This window comes from Sylvia atricapilla, chromosome 7, assembly GCF_009819655.1.
Source record: "Sylvia atricapilla isolate bSylAtr1 chromosome 7, bSylAtr1.pri, whole genome shotgun sequence".
Taxonomy (NCBI): Eukaryota; Metazoa; Chordata; class Aves; order Passeriformes; family Sylviidae; genus Sylvia; species Sylvia atricapilla.
This window is the reverse complement of record NC_089146.1, coordinates 21,626,301-21,639,665: the sequence shown is the minus strand read 5'-3', so window position 1 is coordinate 21,639,665 and position 13,365 is coordinate 21,626,301. Positions and strand designations below refer to the sequence as shown.

Below are 13,365 nucleotides of genomic sequence, written 5' to 3'. Positions count from 1 at the left end.
CAAAAGCCCTGATTTCTATTCTTATTTTGATCTGTCCTTGTCCTGAATCAGAGAGAAAAATGGAAATACTTGCAGTTTAAATATAGATACATTTAGTAATAAGATTTCTAGCACTATATTTTTAAACATTCTGTTACTGTACTACCTAATCAAAGTGCAGTATCTCTGTCTGTGCTGCCAGGATGCACACATGAGTCTAAAACCTGTTTTGTGTCATGGGAGATTTGTCTAGAGGAAAATGACATGTTGATTTTCATGAAAACCAGCATTTTCCTTGAGCAAGTGTTTCAACTGGGAATTAATGATCAGGCAGTCAGGGATCCTGTATTGCTCAGCTGTGACAGAAACTGGATACTTCAGCATTTTGGCAGTGGCTGAGGTGCTCTTGCAAGTCTCTGGTCGTGTTCAGGCTGAATCCTGCACAGTGCTCGGTGTCCTGAGGATGTGCCCAGGCTGCAGGGTCGGTCCCAGCACTGTGAGGAGCCACACTGTAGCTTTTGGAATTGCCCAGACAATGAGCCTAGCTTAGGACTTTCTGACTGTCTTCATCTTCAAATATCATGAACATATGGTCTTTGTTACTGTGCAAGTTTAGGTTGATTTTCACCAGAACCAATGTTTTCACATCATCATTTCTCAGTCATATGAGAGACTTTATTCGCTATGGAAACAAATATATGCTGGGCACGAGATGCTGACTCTGGGCCAGTTGGACTCTGCAGTTATTCCTGGGTATGTGTTAGGGCAGTAAGAGATAGTTGGCTCATGTATTTGGTACTTTCTCTTGTACTTTATTGTGGTATTCAGAGCTGTGTGTAGCTTCTGACATGCCGGAGAGGGAGATAGAGTGAAGGCAAACAGGGCATGGTCTGTGTCCCTGTGGGATTTGTGTGCTGCCCTACTGCCAGCCCCACACCCTCAGTGTGTGCACACTGGGCTCTGGCCATCTGCAGGGGCAATGCTGGCATTAAGTAAAAATATGCTTTATATGACATAGACTTGTTAATTGACTCTGTTTTTTCTTTTTGAGCTTTTGTTGTTAAAATTTTGTTGGTTAAAAGACTTGCTCTTTGTTTCCACAAGACTGAGGTGTATTTAAACATTTCTCATCTTGAGACATTTTTAAAAAGTCATTAAAATATTTGACTAAATTCTCACTGGAATTTTTTCAAAAAATTTGTTTGCTGAAACATTTGTTTTATACATGTCCATAATCACGTTTTTCAATACTAAGCTTATAAATAAGTTAATTTCCAACATATTTATTTTTACACCTGTCCACTTTTATGTTGTTTTTTGTATTTGTTATAATCAGGACATTCTTATACACATGAGTAACTTTGTAAAAATTCATAATCCTATTTAAGTCAATGAGGATTACTTCTGTAGACAGATATTGCCCAAAATTGGCAGCTCCTCAAATTATTTACAAAAGCTATGTGAAGGCAGGACTTTCCCCAAATGTATATCTTTAGAATTGTATGCTTTAATTGGTATAGAAATTTTGTCTTCTAATATCCAACAGTCATTTTATATTTTCTAAATTACCGTCTCATGTTCCTAACTGCACATGATGAATGTTCTGTCTTTTGAGAATGTGCTATTCTAAATAAGTCTTTAATTAAAATGCCATGTTTAGGTGCATCATGTATCTATGATATGAAATATATTCAGAGCTCTAATAATTGTGTCATTAGATGTTGCTTTATTTCTAGAACTGTTAGTATTCTGTAATAATGATACTTTTTTTAGCAGGTCAGGTGGTTTCCCCACAGGCTACTCCAGCCTGCATTGAAAACAAAAATGATGTGAGCAGAGAAAACAGCACTGTTGACTTTAGCAAGGTAAGTGTTCATTGATGGCGAAGAGGGCTTCCTGGCTACTGAACAGATATTTAAAATGAAATAAAATGAGTCCATGTGAGTTAGGAAGAGCTATAAAGTGTAGATTTTGCTTAAGCATTGAAGTTTTGTGTGCACTGCAGTACAGTTTCTGTATGACAAAAAAGAATCTTACATTTTCTTTCTTAATTATATGTAACAAGAAATCACAGTTTAGGAACACAGATAAATTTAATATCATAGGTGTATATTTATACAGGAAATTTTACAAATTAACAGAAAATTATCCAAGTAGGAAAGTAATTCAGAATTCCTATAATTCACATTTACCTCAGATTTTTACTTTCTGTAAAAGTGATGCATGAATGCAAACTATGCTTTTTATAACCTGAAGTCGTGGATTCCAGATGTCTCAAACAGAATGTGTTTCTGTAAACCTATAACTTAATTCTTCTGGCAAGCCAAGATATTTCAGTACACTTTACAAAAGATGTTAACTGTTCAGTAGTGGAGATTGTAATGACAGTTCAATGTTAGATAGCAAAGAAAAGCAAACAGCTTCTCAGCTTTAATGTGAAGGAGAATCCTAATTTGTGTAAGAAGTCTGTATGTACCTAAGACAGTCACAATGGCTGCAGATGACAGGCCTGACAGGGATGGATGGCTTCAGCTGACACATTAATGCAACAAAGGTTGAGTAAGTGAAGAAAGGTGATTTAAAGCAAGATTCTGAAGAACAGCACTTTGAGTCTGTTGAATTTTAATGTTAGTGCAGCTGAGCTAAAAGTAGAGTTATGTGATTGCTCCATCTGGTGCCAGACTTATTTCCTAGCAGCAGTAGCTATTTGCATCAATTGAATTTTTGACTGAACATTCCAGACCATGAATCGTAGATGGCTGAAATAAGAGGGGAAACAGATCTTTCTGTCAATGACAGTGAGAAAAAAGGAGGCTGACTGGGAATGTATTATGAACCACATTTCTGTAGAGGCTGCAAGAACATCTATAAACAGTGGCAGGTTGTTAAAAAATTGAATGTTAATCCTTTAAACATATTTCAAACTAAAATTATAATGCTTTAGAGTCAAGTACAATATTGGTTTCATGATATTTATTTTAAAGCCTTAAGTAAAACTGTGTTTGCAAGTGTTCTAATATCAAGATGTAAAATTTGTAAAGGATATAAAATATAAATAAAATTGTCTTTTCAAAATTAAGCTATGCAGAAGTGAAGGGAATGGCATAAGTTTCAGTAGTGCTTTACCTGAACATTTCTCCCGTTGCTTTGACTGTTTTAGGATCCAAATCCCAGTCAGTTGTCTAACTGCAATTCTGTTTGTATTAAACAAGAATGGGAGCTGCATCATTTGATCCTTCACTCATTATTTTTGTAGTGCTGCCTCTTTACTGATCAAAAGAGCTCTTCCCATTTAAACTGGCTGGAAGAAATCAACATTTCATCTTTTTCTAACCACACCAGTGATGGATATGAAAGGAACAACTTTCGTTAGGCGGAATGAAATAACAGTAAAGGATTGTTATCTAATACCTTTATTTTTGACTGACTTTAAATAGATCGATTTATCCTTTTGAAGATGCGTAAGTGCAGTTTCCCCTTGAAATGTGCTATTGCAATAACTCCCAACGGTTATAATTGGAATTATATGCACAGATTGAGAGGAAAGTAGAGCAGTACACTAATTTTCTCTTGAGTATTGTGATTTCTTGCTCTAATTTTGTTCCAGATATTAATTTCATTTATCTTCTACAAGAAAAAGCACCTTTGACTACCTCACATATTCTCTCCTTGCTAATCTGTCTCCCTGGGGCTACATCTAATATTCCAAATTTGGAGTTGATTCAAAAACCTGACTTAGTCTGGATGCAGCATTGAGACTGTGTTGATTGTATTGGTATCTATCTATGAAAAATGTGAGACAGGCACTGAAAGCTGTCTTGAGTGTTACTTCAGTAGTATAGAGAGAGAGAGGGATGGTTGGTTTGTGCTGTTTGTAAATGTGTCACTCCTCTTCCTCTGCTGCCACCACCAGGACTTTGTGTTCTCAGGGTGATGGGGAGGTGATTTGTCACAGCACCACTTTACCCTCTGTCTGAGCAGAATGGGGGTGATGGTTTAAGAACTTCATCTGGCTTACTTCTACTCTTTATGCCAAAGGCTGAAGGGGACATTAATTGTCCTGAAACACAAAATGCATAAAGAGACTGTACCCACATCCCTTTTCATGGTAACATTCCTGTGCTCTATGTGCAAACACTATTTCTGAGACAAACCCCCGTCCCATTCTGACAGTTCGATCTTTCAGATGTCATGTGAAGCAACTTTCTTGTTTTGAGTGCCAGATGACCCTGCTTAGAAATAAATTTGATAAATATGTTTTACTAAGAAGGGATGGTGGGTGTTTTGTTTGTCTTCATGTCAACTTACATTTGGTTTCAGGGTAGATGTCCACCACTCTTCAGTCTTTGCATTGCCCTGGAGGAACATGTCCCTGGAGGGGCTAATAACATGCATTAATTATTTAGTTTTATATTTAATTGGAGCTTGCTGAGACTATTTAGGGTCAGGTCAGGCATGTGACCCAGGTTAGGGCTCAGATTAAGATGCACATCATGTCTCTCCAGCTGAAGACCTGGGATAAAAGATGTATTATGGATTAGATTATTAGGTTAGATGAAGCATTCAAAAACCATAGCTTCTGCCACTGCCATAAATTCATGTCAGGACCACCTCCACTCTCACTATGCAGTGAAAGCAACACCTTTGGGGTTTGGGTGTGTTGGCTCAGTTTGCTCCTCTGCCAGCTACTTTCCTTTTAGTGGGGCTCTCTTCACTACCTAAAGCATATTAGACAGTATTAGAATCTCAAGCTGATAAATAGTACAGGAAATATCTGGGAATACTTTGCGGTAGACAGGAGACAGAATGTTTATTTTAAATTTGAATCTCGTGATCTGTACGTTAGAGGACCTCAATGTCACAACTGTAGCATATTGTATATGTGACATTAATTATTAACTGTTAAATGCATTTAAATGTTAAAATCATCCATTCACGAGGTAAACTCAGCACAGAATGCACATTTCTACATGCCTGAAAGACTGCTTTCTTCTTCTCAATTACAAGTAACCTGTGACTCCAAAATTAGCTGCAGAGGGAACCTTAGTTATGTATTTAATCCTGAAGAATTATTTTGTGATTTGAGTGGAGAACAGAATTTTCAATTTACCTTGAAAAAGTACTCGGTCTCCAACCTTCCATGTTCAAGTGGTTCTTGTTTAACTTTGTGAGGTGTTTAGTCATCTCTGTAGCTTAGGGAAGCATTAGATATCTCTTTGTGATCTCAGCAAACCAAGATTTCATTACACAGGCAACTGTGTTATATCTGAATTCTGATTTAGTGCCAGAGCCATTTGCAAGAAAACAATTTTCTAAATATTACCAAAAACTATGCAAACTAGTACTGACAGATGGCTGTAAGATAGACATTAAAATGGTCCACTTTAACAGTTTATATTGGATTTGGTTGCTGTTGTTGTGTTTAGATTAATAAAAGGAAAGCAAATGACAAAATTCATGCATTTTGAAATGTAGACAATGCTGGTGCATAATTAAATCAGACATACATTATATACTTTATTACTCCATATCAGTCTTTGTTACAGAGTAAAGTCTGGAGTCATACATTCCTACAAAAATACCTTGAGCTTATTATAGCAATGATGAAGCTGTGTCTCTGTTTTTCTATTGTCCTGCAAAAGTCAACATTGCTGCTTAAAATGCCAAAGATTTTCTTCTGCTTTGTTCTTTCAGTTTGCTCTTGAGACAGTCAGTGCTCACGATAGCTTATTTTCCCTTACTTTCAGCAGAGGGGCAGCTGTCTTCTGTTAAATCTGAAATCAAAAATATGTCTCAGAGTAGAAAAAGGAAAATTGTGTGTAGTAGAATCTAGTGTTCTTCTCAGCAAGATACTAAAACAACTATGAGCTAGGAATTAATGATTTCTGGAATTATTAATTATGGAAAAATAAAGTGTCTTAATTTCTTTTACTGTTATGATTGTCATCAAATGTTTGTGCTGTTATGAGTATAGATAAAATGAATTACTAGGAAATTAATCTTATATTTTAAAAAGTATTTTGAATTTGATTTGCCGTCTTTATAAATTAATTCTGCAATGCTTTGTTTCCAAGAAAAATAAGTCAAATAACTGTCTAGTTTGGTTTAGAGAAACATTTTTATTAAAAAAAAAAAAAGTTATTCAACAGACCAGAACAGTGGAACTGCATAACTGAAATAGCTAAGGTTATAGTGCAGTGATCAGGACATCTCTGTCAACAAAGCAGAGGGAAAAAAATCCCGGTGAGTAACTTTTAGGTTGTAATTTAATATACTTTTCCCAGGTTGACCTACACTTCATGAAAAAGATACCGCCTGGAGCTGAGGCATCAAATATCTTAGTTGGTGAACTCGAGTTCCTGGACCGTGCCGTTGTGGCTTTTGTTAGGTTGTCTCCTGCAGTGCTGCTGACAGGACTGGCTGAAGTTCCAATTCCAACCAGGTACAGTTGGGCTGATTTTGCTTTGTGTTTTCCTCAGTACCTTGTGGAGACAGAGCAATGTGATCCTCAGCTTTGCTACTTACTGAGTGAGGAATTTGGTTTTCTCTTTAACAAGCCTTCCACTCATCCTGTAAATGATGTGTGGGTATGCTCAGACACGTGCTGGTTTGTGAGCACTTCACAGATGTAGAAATGTAGGCTATAACACACAGTTTATCCTATACAAACTGGTATTGCTCCCGATGAAATACTAAGGTGGAATATTCAGCTTTGTAGAGTATTTCATCTGGAACTGAAGCTACTTGTGCGATACTGCATAATTACGTACGAAACTAAAAAAAAATGAAGAAGGAATTGAGAAAAGGCAAAAAGCAAAGTGTGATTTGGTTGACTAAGGGTAGTGAGCGAATGGATGGAGAGTATACTGTAAATATGTTCTTTAAAAATTCGTACTTCTTCAGAAATTTACTTTGCATGGTAGGGAATGTGACTTTTAATTATAAATTTTTATTAGATTAATTTTTTCCAAGTTGAAACTTTTTCTGATAGAGTACATTGATTCTGAAAACAAATTATGAGGAATTAAAAAAAGAAGTCTAGAATAGACCTTGTATTTAAATAGAGGGCATTGGGATAGATCTGTGATTATGTTGTGTCCTGCTGGGGGTTAATTCAGATCAAAACTCCAAAGTGATTCTCCCATATCTGTGTTCACTGACTGAACTATTATTGCAGTATCCTCTCCCCCCCCCCTTTTTTTTTTTAAATTTGTGCATATGTTTGTACACATATTCTGTCTCTCTTTTCCCTTCCCTCTTTTAGTTTCTGTAAAATAGAATTCCAACAGTAGGCAGTAGTGTATTCCAGTTGTTTGGGACACTCAGGACACTCACATATGACACTCATGTTTTGCTGTGAAGTGCAATGCTGAGACTCAGATCTTTGCTTCTAACCAGATAAACAGTAACATTTTCTTTGAATTGTACTTTGTAGTTACTTTGGATATTACTTTTTTGATGTTTTCTAGTTTTTTCTGTGTGTATAAGAAACATTTAGGGACTGAATTTGCTTTGGCAAAAGCTTTTCCTTGTTACCTCTCCCGAATTCCCAAAAGAAAGAAAAACATCAAAAGGAAAAGAACAGATTTCTTGATTTTTAGTCAAACTAAAATAGTTACAATTTAGGACAATTAAGTGTTTTGTTTTTAAACAGAAATGTGTATATAAAAATAGTCATCAATATACATCAAAATGGTGTCTTTTGCATTTTAGCAAAACTGATAATTTTAGTGATTTCATTTGAATGGATCCTCTGCTTTTTATAGAACTTTACTTGCCTACAGCCTCATGTAGAGACTGTCCAGAGCCTAAATGGGAATAAAAATTATTTAACAATTATTTTTATTTGGGTTAATTTAACTTATCCAATATTGTATAATATAATTTATGTAACCATAACAGTTTTGTTGAATTAACAGAATTAAATACATTGATGAGATCTGTACATAGATTGCAACTGCATAAATTTATTATGTAAGTTAAGGTTTGTTATGTAAGGAAGTTTTGGTAGTCTCAATCAAGGCTGACTGTTAAGCTTATGATATATTTTTGGAAGCTATTTTCACTTTTTTTTTCTAAGCAGAGCTTCATGTTTAAATGCATGTGTGAGGATCTTGAAGGAGATTATATGTAGTGTTTATCTGAGAGATTCTTCTAGTCCACATTTTAGATAAATATTTCTGTAATATTTATATTAATTTCAACCATCTATCCTTTACAATTTCTCAAATTTATCTTTAATTTGCAGATTTTTGTTTATTCTTCTTGGACCACTGGGTAAAGGCCAACAATACCATGAGATTGGAAGATCAATTGCAACACTAATGACAGATGAGGTATTTTTATTCATGGTTCAGTTTTGTACTAACTGAAGAGGTGTAATAGGGAATCTCCAATCCTTTAGATTAAATGTGGCTAATCATTCTGGTGATGAAAACAAGCATTCCAGTTCATTTCATGATCCTGTGACAGCCCAGATTATGCTGCTGTAAGGGGATAACAAAATGAGTAACAGTATTCACAAGTGAAGATATCTTCACCAATAAGGTTGCATTTTACACAGTGGCTTTGCAGTGGATTTAATTTTGTTTAAACTGCAAAATCTCTGGAATATTTAGCAGCCATAAGGATGTTTTTCTGTAGCAGCTGGAATTTCTATGAGAACTGTGTACCAGAAGCAATTTTCAGTTGAAGCTGAGATTGTGTGTTCAGTGGGAACTTTACAAAGTGTGTTCTATTTCAGAGAAGAGGCGCCATTATATTTTAGAGAGAGTTCCTTTTTCCATCTCTTTTTCCTCCCACGCATATTTCTCAATTTTTCACAGGTATTCCATGATGTTGCTTACAAAGCAAAAGACCGCAATGACTTGGTGTCTGGAATTGATGAATTTCTTGATCAGGTTACTGTTCTCCCTCCTGGAGAATGGGACCCAACAATTCGAATAGAACCACCTAAAAATGTTCCCTCTCAGGTTTGTACAGTGTAAAATTCAGTCACTTTAAAAAGTTGTGATGAATCTTTATTATGTAGATTTAAGTCTCATTAATTTAGCATTTAGCAGAGTCACTGTGTTTCGCATCCTCTTTTTCTTTTAGGTTAATTTTCTTTAGAAGAACCTTTGACTTGCGAGTATACAGTATAAAGATGACATTTGGTTCAGTTCAGTACTAGTTCTCTCCTGAATAAATACAGGCAGCTGTATCTAGAGATACTAAATTCAGGGATAAGCGGTCTTAAGCATCCTTGATTATTCCAAATAATGTTTTGCTTTTGTTTTAAGCTTATTGCAAGCATTGATCAAAGCTTGTTACTCTTTAAAATGTTTTCTGATACAAGATTTTTTGTGATCAATTATTTAAATTTCACAGAATCACAATTCTTTTTACTATTCTGGTAATAGAACTCCTCTACCGCTTATTATGAGGTTATGTTGACGAATCTTAAAATAAAATTTTTATGTTTAAGCTTTTAATTTTCAGAGCCTGTTTTCAGTGCTAAAACCCATGAGAGATATCTTTTCCTTCTGGTAGGAGAAGCGTAAGATCCCAGGAGTGCCAAATGGAACTGCAGCCCATGGGGAAGCAGAACATCCAGGGGGACACTCTGGACCAGAACTGCAACGCACTGGAAAGTTAGTGAAAACATATTCAAGATCTAAAGTGTTCAAAGTGATGCTCAAAAGGAATCACAAGGGTCTGGTTCTCGCTCAGAAGTGTCTTGGCACATGACTTCTTTCAGGCATTTGGGTTTTTTTTCAGGCACATTTACATGTGCCACGTAACTGAAGAGGACAGTACGTGCTCATTTGCAGAGAGCACGAGAGGGCAAGAGAGTTTGAGTTTTCTCATTGTATTTATGGCAAGCTCCTTTCTCTAATATTTACAAAGGCCAGACTTCTCAAACTTGATTAATGTTTTTTAGTTTTGTGCAGGATGAAGGAAAACCTGTGCCATATATTATGAATGCTTAGAGGTGTTTTGTAGTTAAAGTTTCTGGATTGTGCAGCTCTAGCATTTCTTTTTTACCTCAATAAGCCATGACATGTTCTGGTATGAGGCCATGGTTACCGTGATGGCTGCAATAGATATCAGAATGAAGAATTTTCCCCAAGGAATACTTATTTTCTCTCATCTAATAAGGTGGGGTCTAAGTCAGCAGTCAGTGGTTGTCTTAGTGCAAGTGTAGTTGAGCAGTAGATGTTTCTTTTACTTTGCTGCCTCCTGATATTTAAATATTGTTCCTACATTTAGCATGAAGCTAAAGATTCAGCTGCAGTGCTGGTGCACACTGGGGCAGGGGAGATGATGGCCAGTCTGGCTGGAAGTTGTTTTCTCACCAGAGAACCTGCTAATTGACAGCTTGAAGGATTGTTTTAATATTTAGGAGGTAGTAGCACTATATACCTTTACCACCTTCTTTACTTCAGCAGCATCTGATACATTGTGTGCCTGTGAGGAAAAGAGCATTGTGGGGTTATTTACTTTAGCTGTATGGTATTTTTTAAGGGAGTGTCTGTTCCTAAATATTTGATTATACCTGACACAGTATAAAAGACAGAAGATGACAGTTCTTGTCCTTTAAAAATGGTAGTGTATATTCATTTTAATCATCAAGTGTATTTAGGAACAGGTTCTCAAATAAAGAATGTGAAGCTCTATATATAAATATGTGGGCAAATAGGCACTGTGATTCCCCTCTAATTAAACAAATGTAAAGAATTATTTTGTGTAATAAACAGTTTGATAGAGTGCGTGGGAGCAAGCAATTGTTTAGAACTTTGGGGTCTGGATGATTAGTTGAATTTATAAAAGAGACATGGAAATTTGTTCTTTTAAAACCACAGTAATTTCCTGGTTGAAGTTACAAAGGCAGATGTCCTACAAACTTAGGTTTTTTTGAAGAGTAAAACCTAAGAGTATGTATCATTTGATCAAGGAACAGTAGCTTCTCTGCAGTGTGGTTGAAGCAATACTGTAGAAGAAAGTTTTGTGTGACACCTTAATTAATTTAAGGTCTCCTATGTTTTCTTTAGATTTTTTGGAGGATTAATTTTAGATATCAAAAGAAAAGCTCCCTTCTTCTGGAGTGACTTCAGGGATGCTCTCAGTCTGCAGTGTCTGGCATCATTTTTGTTTCTCTACTGTGCTTGCATGTCTCCTGTCATCACATTTGGTGGTCTGCTGGGAGAAGCAACTGAAGGTCGTATAGTATGTGTTAAATCTGAACTTTTAAAACAAACTTACATTCCTAGTTTTGTGGTTAGTATTTCCTTACTGTTGCATGAATCACTTTTATATATTGGTGTTTCAATGTTTAGAAGGCTACGGACTAAGACATTGCAAAAAGAACCTGTTTGAAAATTTATGGACACTTCTCTCTGTATCATATTCAGAGTGCAATAGAATCGCTGTTTGGAGCATCCATGACTGGAATTGCCTACTCTCTTTTTGGTGGACAGCCTCTCACTATACTTGGCAGCACGGGACCAGTTTTAGTGTTTGAAAAGATCTTATTCAAATTTTGCAAGTAAGTGAAAATCATGATATTCATCATCCTTCATTTCTTAGATAAAAGTAGACACCACTTATCCCAAGCAGTGCACTAAATTGTTGCCTTTATCATGTTGCACAGTCCAGAAACTATGCAGTGAATTGGTAATGCAGAAAGGTGAATTTTCTTAAATTTTTTAAACTCTCCTTCCTCCTTTCCCCTTTCCCTCAGCTGTTTTGAAAGGAATGACAGCTTCAGGATATTTGTGGTGGTATGGTACTTTTTTTTTTTTTTTTTTTTTTTTTTAATATAATTTTCTACTTTGAGATAACACGTTTAAATCAGTGTTTATCTCATCCCTGCCTCGAAAGGTGTTGCTTCTCACCGAGAAAGTAAGAAGTAGAAGTGCAGTAGAAGTGGTGCCCTCTTTCAATAGTCACTAATAAACACAGTGCCATTCCCTCACCTGGAAAGAGAGAGGGTGAAGTGTTGTGCCAGCAGGGCCACATTTAATCTAATGTGCTGTACTTGACATATCTCTGCCACAATATGGGTAAAAATTATGTCTCCATTTGGAAGCCATCATGCTTCTCTTCTCTCCAGTCTGCTTTTCTGCCTCATTGCTGTGACAGGGGCTTCTGTACCAGGATCTCCTGCACAACACAGAGTAGGAAACCCTGCTTAGCACTCAAATTTTCTTGCACCTTCAGACAGACCTTTCAGTTTGCTGTGATCATGTCACACGGTGTGTTTGGAGCTCTATTATCATATGCAATAAGCTTACAGAATTTTGATGAAAGTTGTTATAGCTACTCTTTCACGGCTTAAAAAGAAATTGGCAGGTGTTGACTGTTCACTAAGCAGGATATGGGATAAAGAGTGAGTGGACCTTATACACTTCATGTGTATGACTACTCTCAAAGCTGCTCAGGTAGAGATAGAGCTCTTTGTGTCCTGTTATTTGGAGGAAGAGCTCTGGTCAGGAGGTGACTTGGTAGGATCTTCTGTTCACAGTAAGTACGTAATTTCTGATTCAGACTGTCCCCAGAAAGGAAATTTTGCAGCTGCCTTGTCTCCATTCACTGTGGCTGGACAATAGGTTGAGTGTGTTAAATTTTTTTTTTATTTTTAGAGAGTACGGGTTGTCATACCTTTCTCTGAGAGCCAGCATTGGGCTGTGGACTGCAATCCTGTGCATCATCCTCGTTGCAACTGATGCAAGCTCCCTAGTCTGCTACATTACCCGGTTTACTGAAGAAGCCTTTGCTTCTCTTATCTGCATCATTTTCATTTATGAGGCCTTAGAGAAGCTGTTTCATCTCAGTGAGACATATCCAATCAACATGCATAATAATTTGGAGCTGCTGACAAAGTACTCGTAAGTAAGATTTCTTCTGTTAAACTGTTAGGTTTGGTGTTTTTTTTTTTTTTCCCCATAGGTTTTCTCTGCAGGAGCACAGCAGGAAAAGTTTGCAGTAGTTGCAGCATGGGGAAACTATTCAGTCATTATGCTGTTTTATGGAAGTAGTAGTTACTGGGGGAATGTGTTTTAGACCTCAGCTTTAGTTCTCTATTCATTTTTATTTAATGATACTAAACTCATGGTCTCTTCCCGTAATCTTGTATTTATGATTTATAGTCTTTCAATGGCAACAAGATGTTCAGATAATGTTTTATCTTGTTTTGGTTTGTTTTTTTCCCCCAAATTGAAATATTCACCTTTCTAAAAGGTTATAAGTTGATGTACCTCCTTTATTTTAACCTCCCTGGCATTTAATACCACAAGAGCTGAGGTGGATTTGGAATTGTTGGATGCATCTTAGTAGCTCATAATGAATTTGCTCTTAACACAAATATTTTTAATCTAAGTCAATTTAAACAGCTTTACTTTATTG

At 36.3% G+C, this 13,365-nt stretch overlaps 1 protein-coding gene across 3 annotated transcripts in view; it reads left to right on the top strand.

Moving 5' to 3' along the window:
* The window catches only part of SLC4A10 (solute carrier family 4 member 10), a 162,266-nt gene that overhangs the window by 116,375 nt on the left and 32,526 nt on the right, over positions 1-13,365 (top strand). For all 3 annotated transcript variants that reach the window (XM_066322888.1, XM_066322887.1, XM_066322889.1), the window contains 8 exons: positions 1,753-1,844; positions 6,264-6,421; positions 8,228-8,315; positions 8,805-8,951; positions 9,511-9,611; positions 11,013-11,187; positions 11,373-11,506; positions 12,603-12,848. In XM_066322888.1, the coding sequence (XP_066178985.1) occupies positions 1,753-1,844; positions 6,264-6,421; positions 8,228-8,315; positions 8,805-8,951; positions 9,511-9,611; positions 11,013-11,187; positions 11,373-11,506; positions 12,603-12,848 (1,141 nt within the window). The remainder of the gene's footprint in view (positions 1-1,752; positions 1,845-6,263; positions 6,422-8,227; positions 8,316-8,804; positions 8,952-9,510; positions 9,612-11,012; positions 11,188-11,372; positions 11,507-12,602; positions 12,849-13,365) is intronic.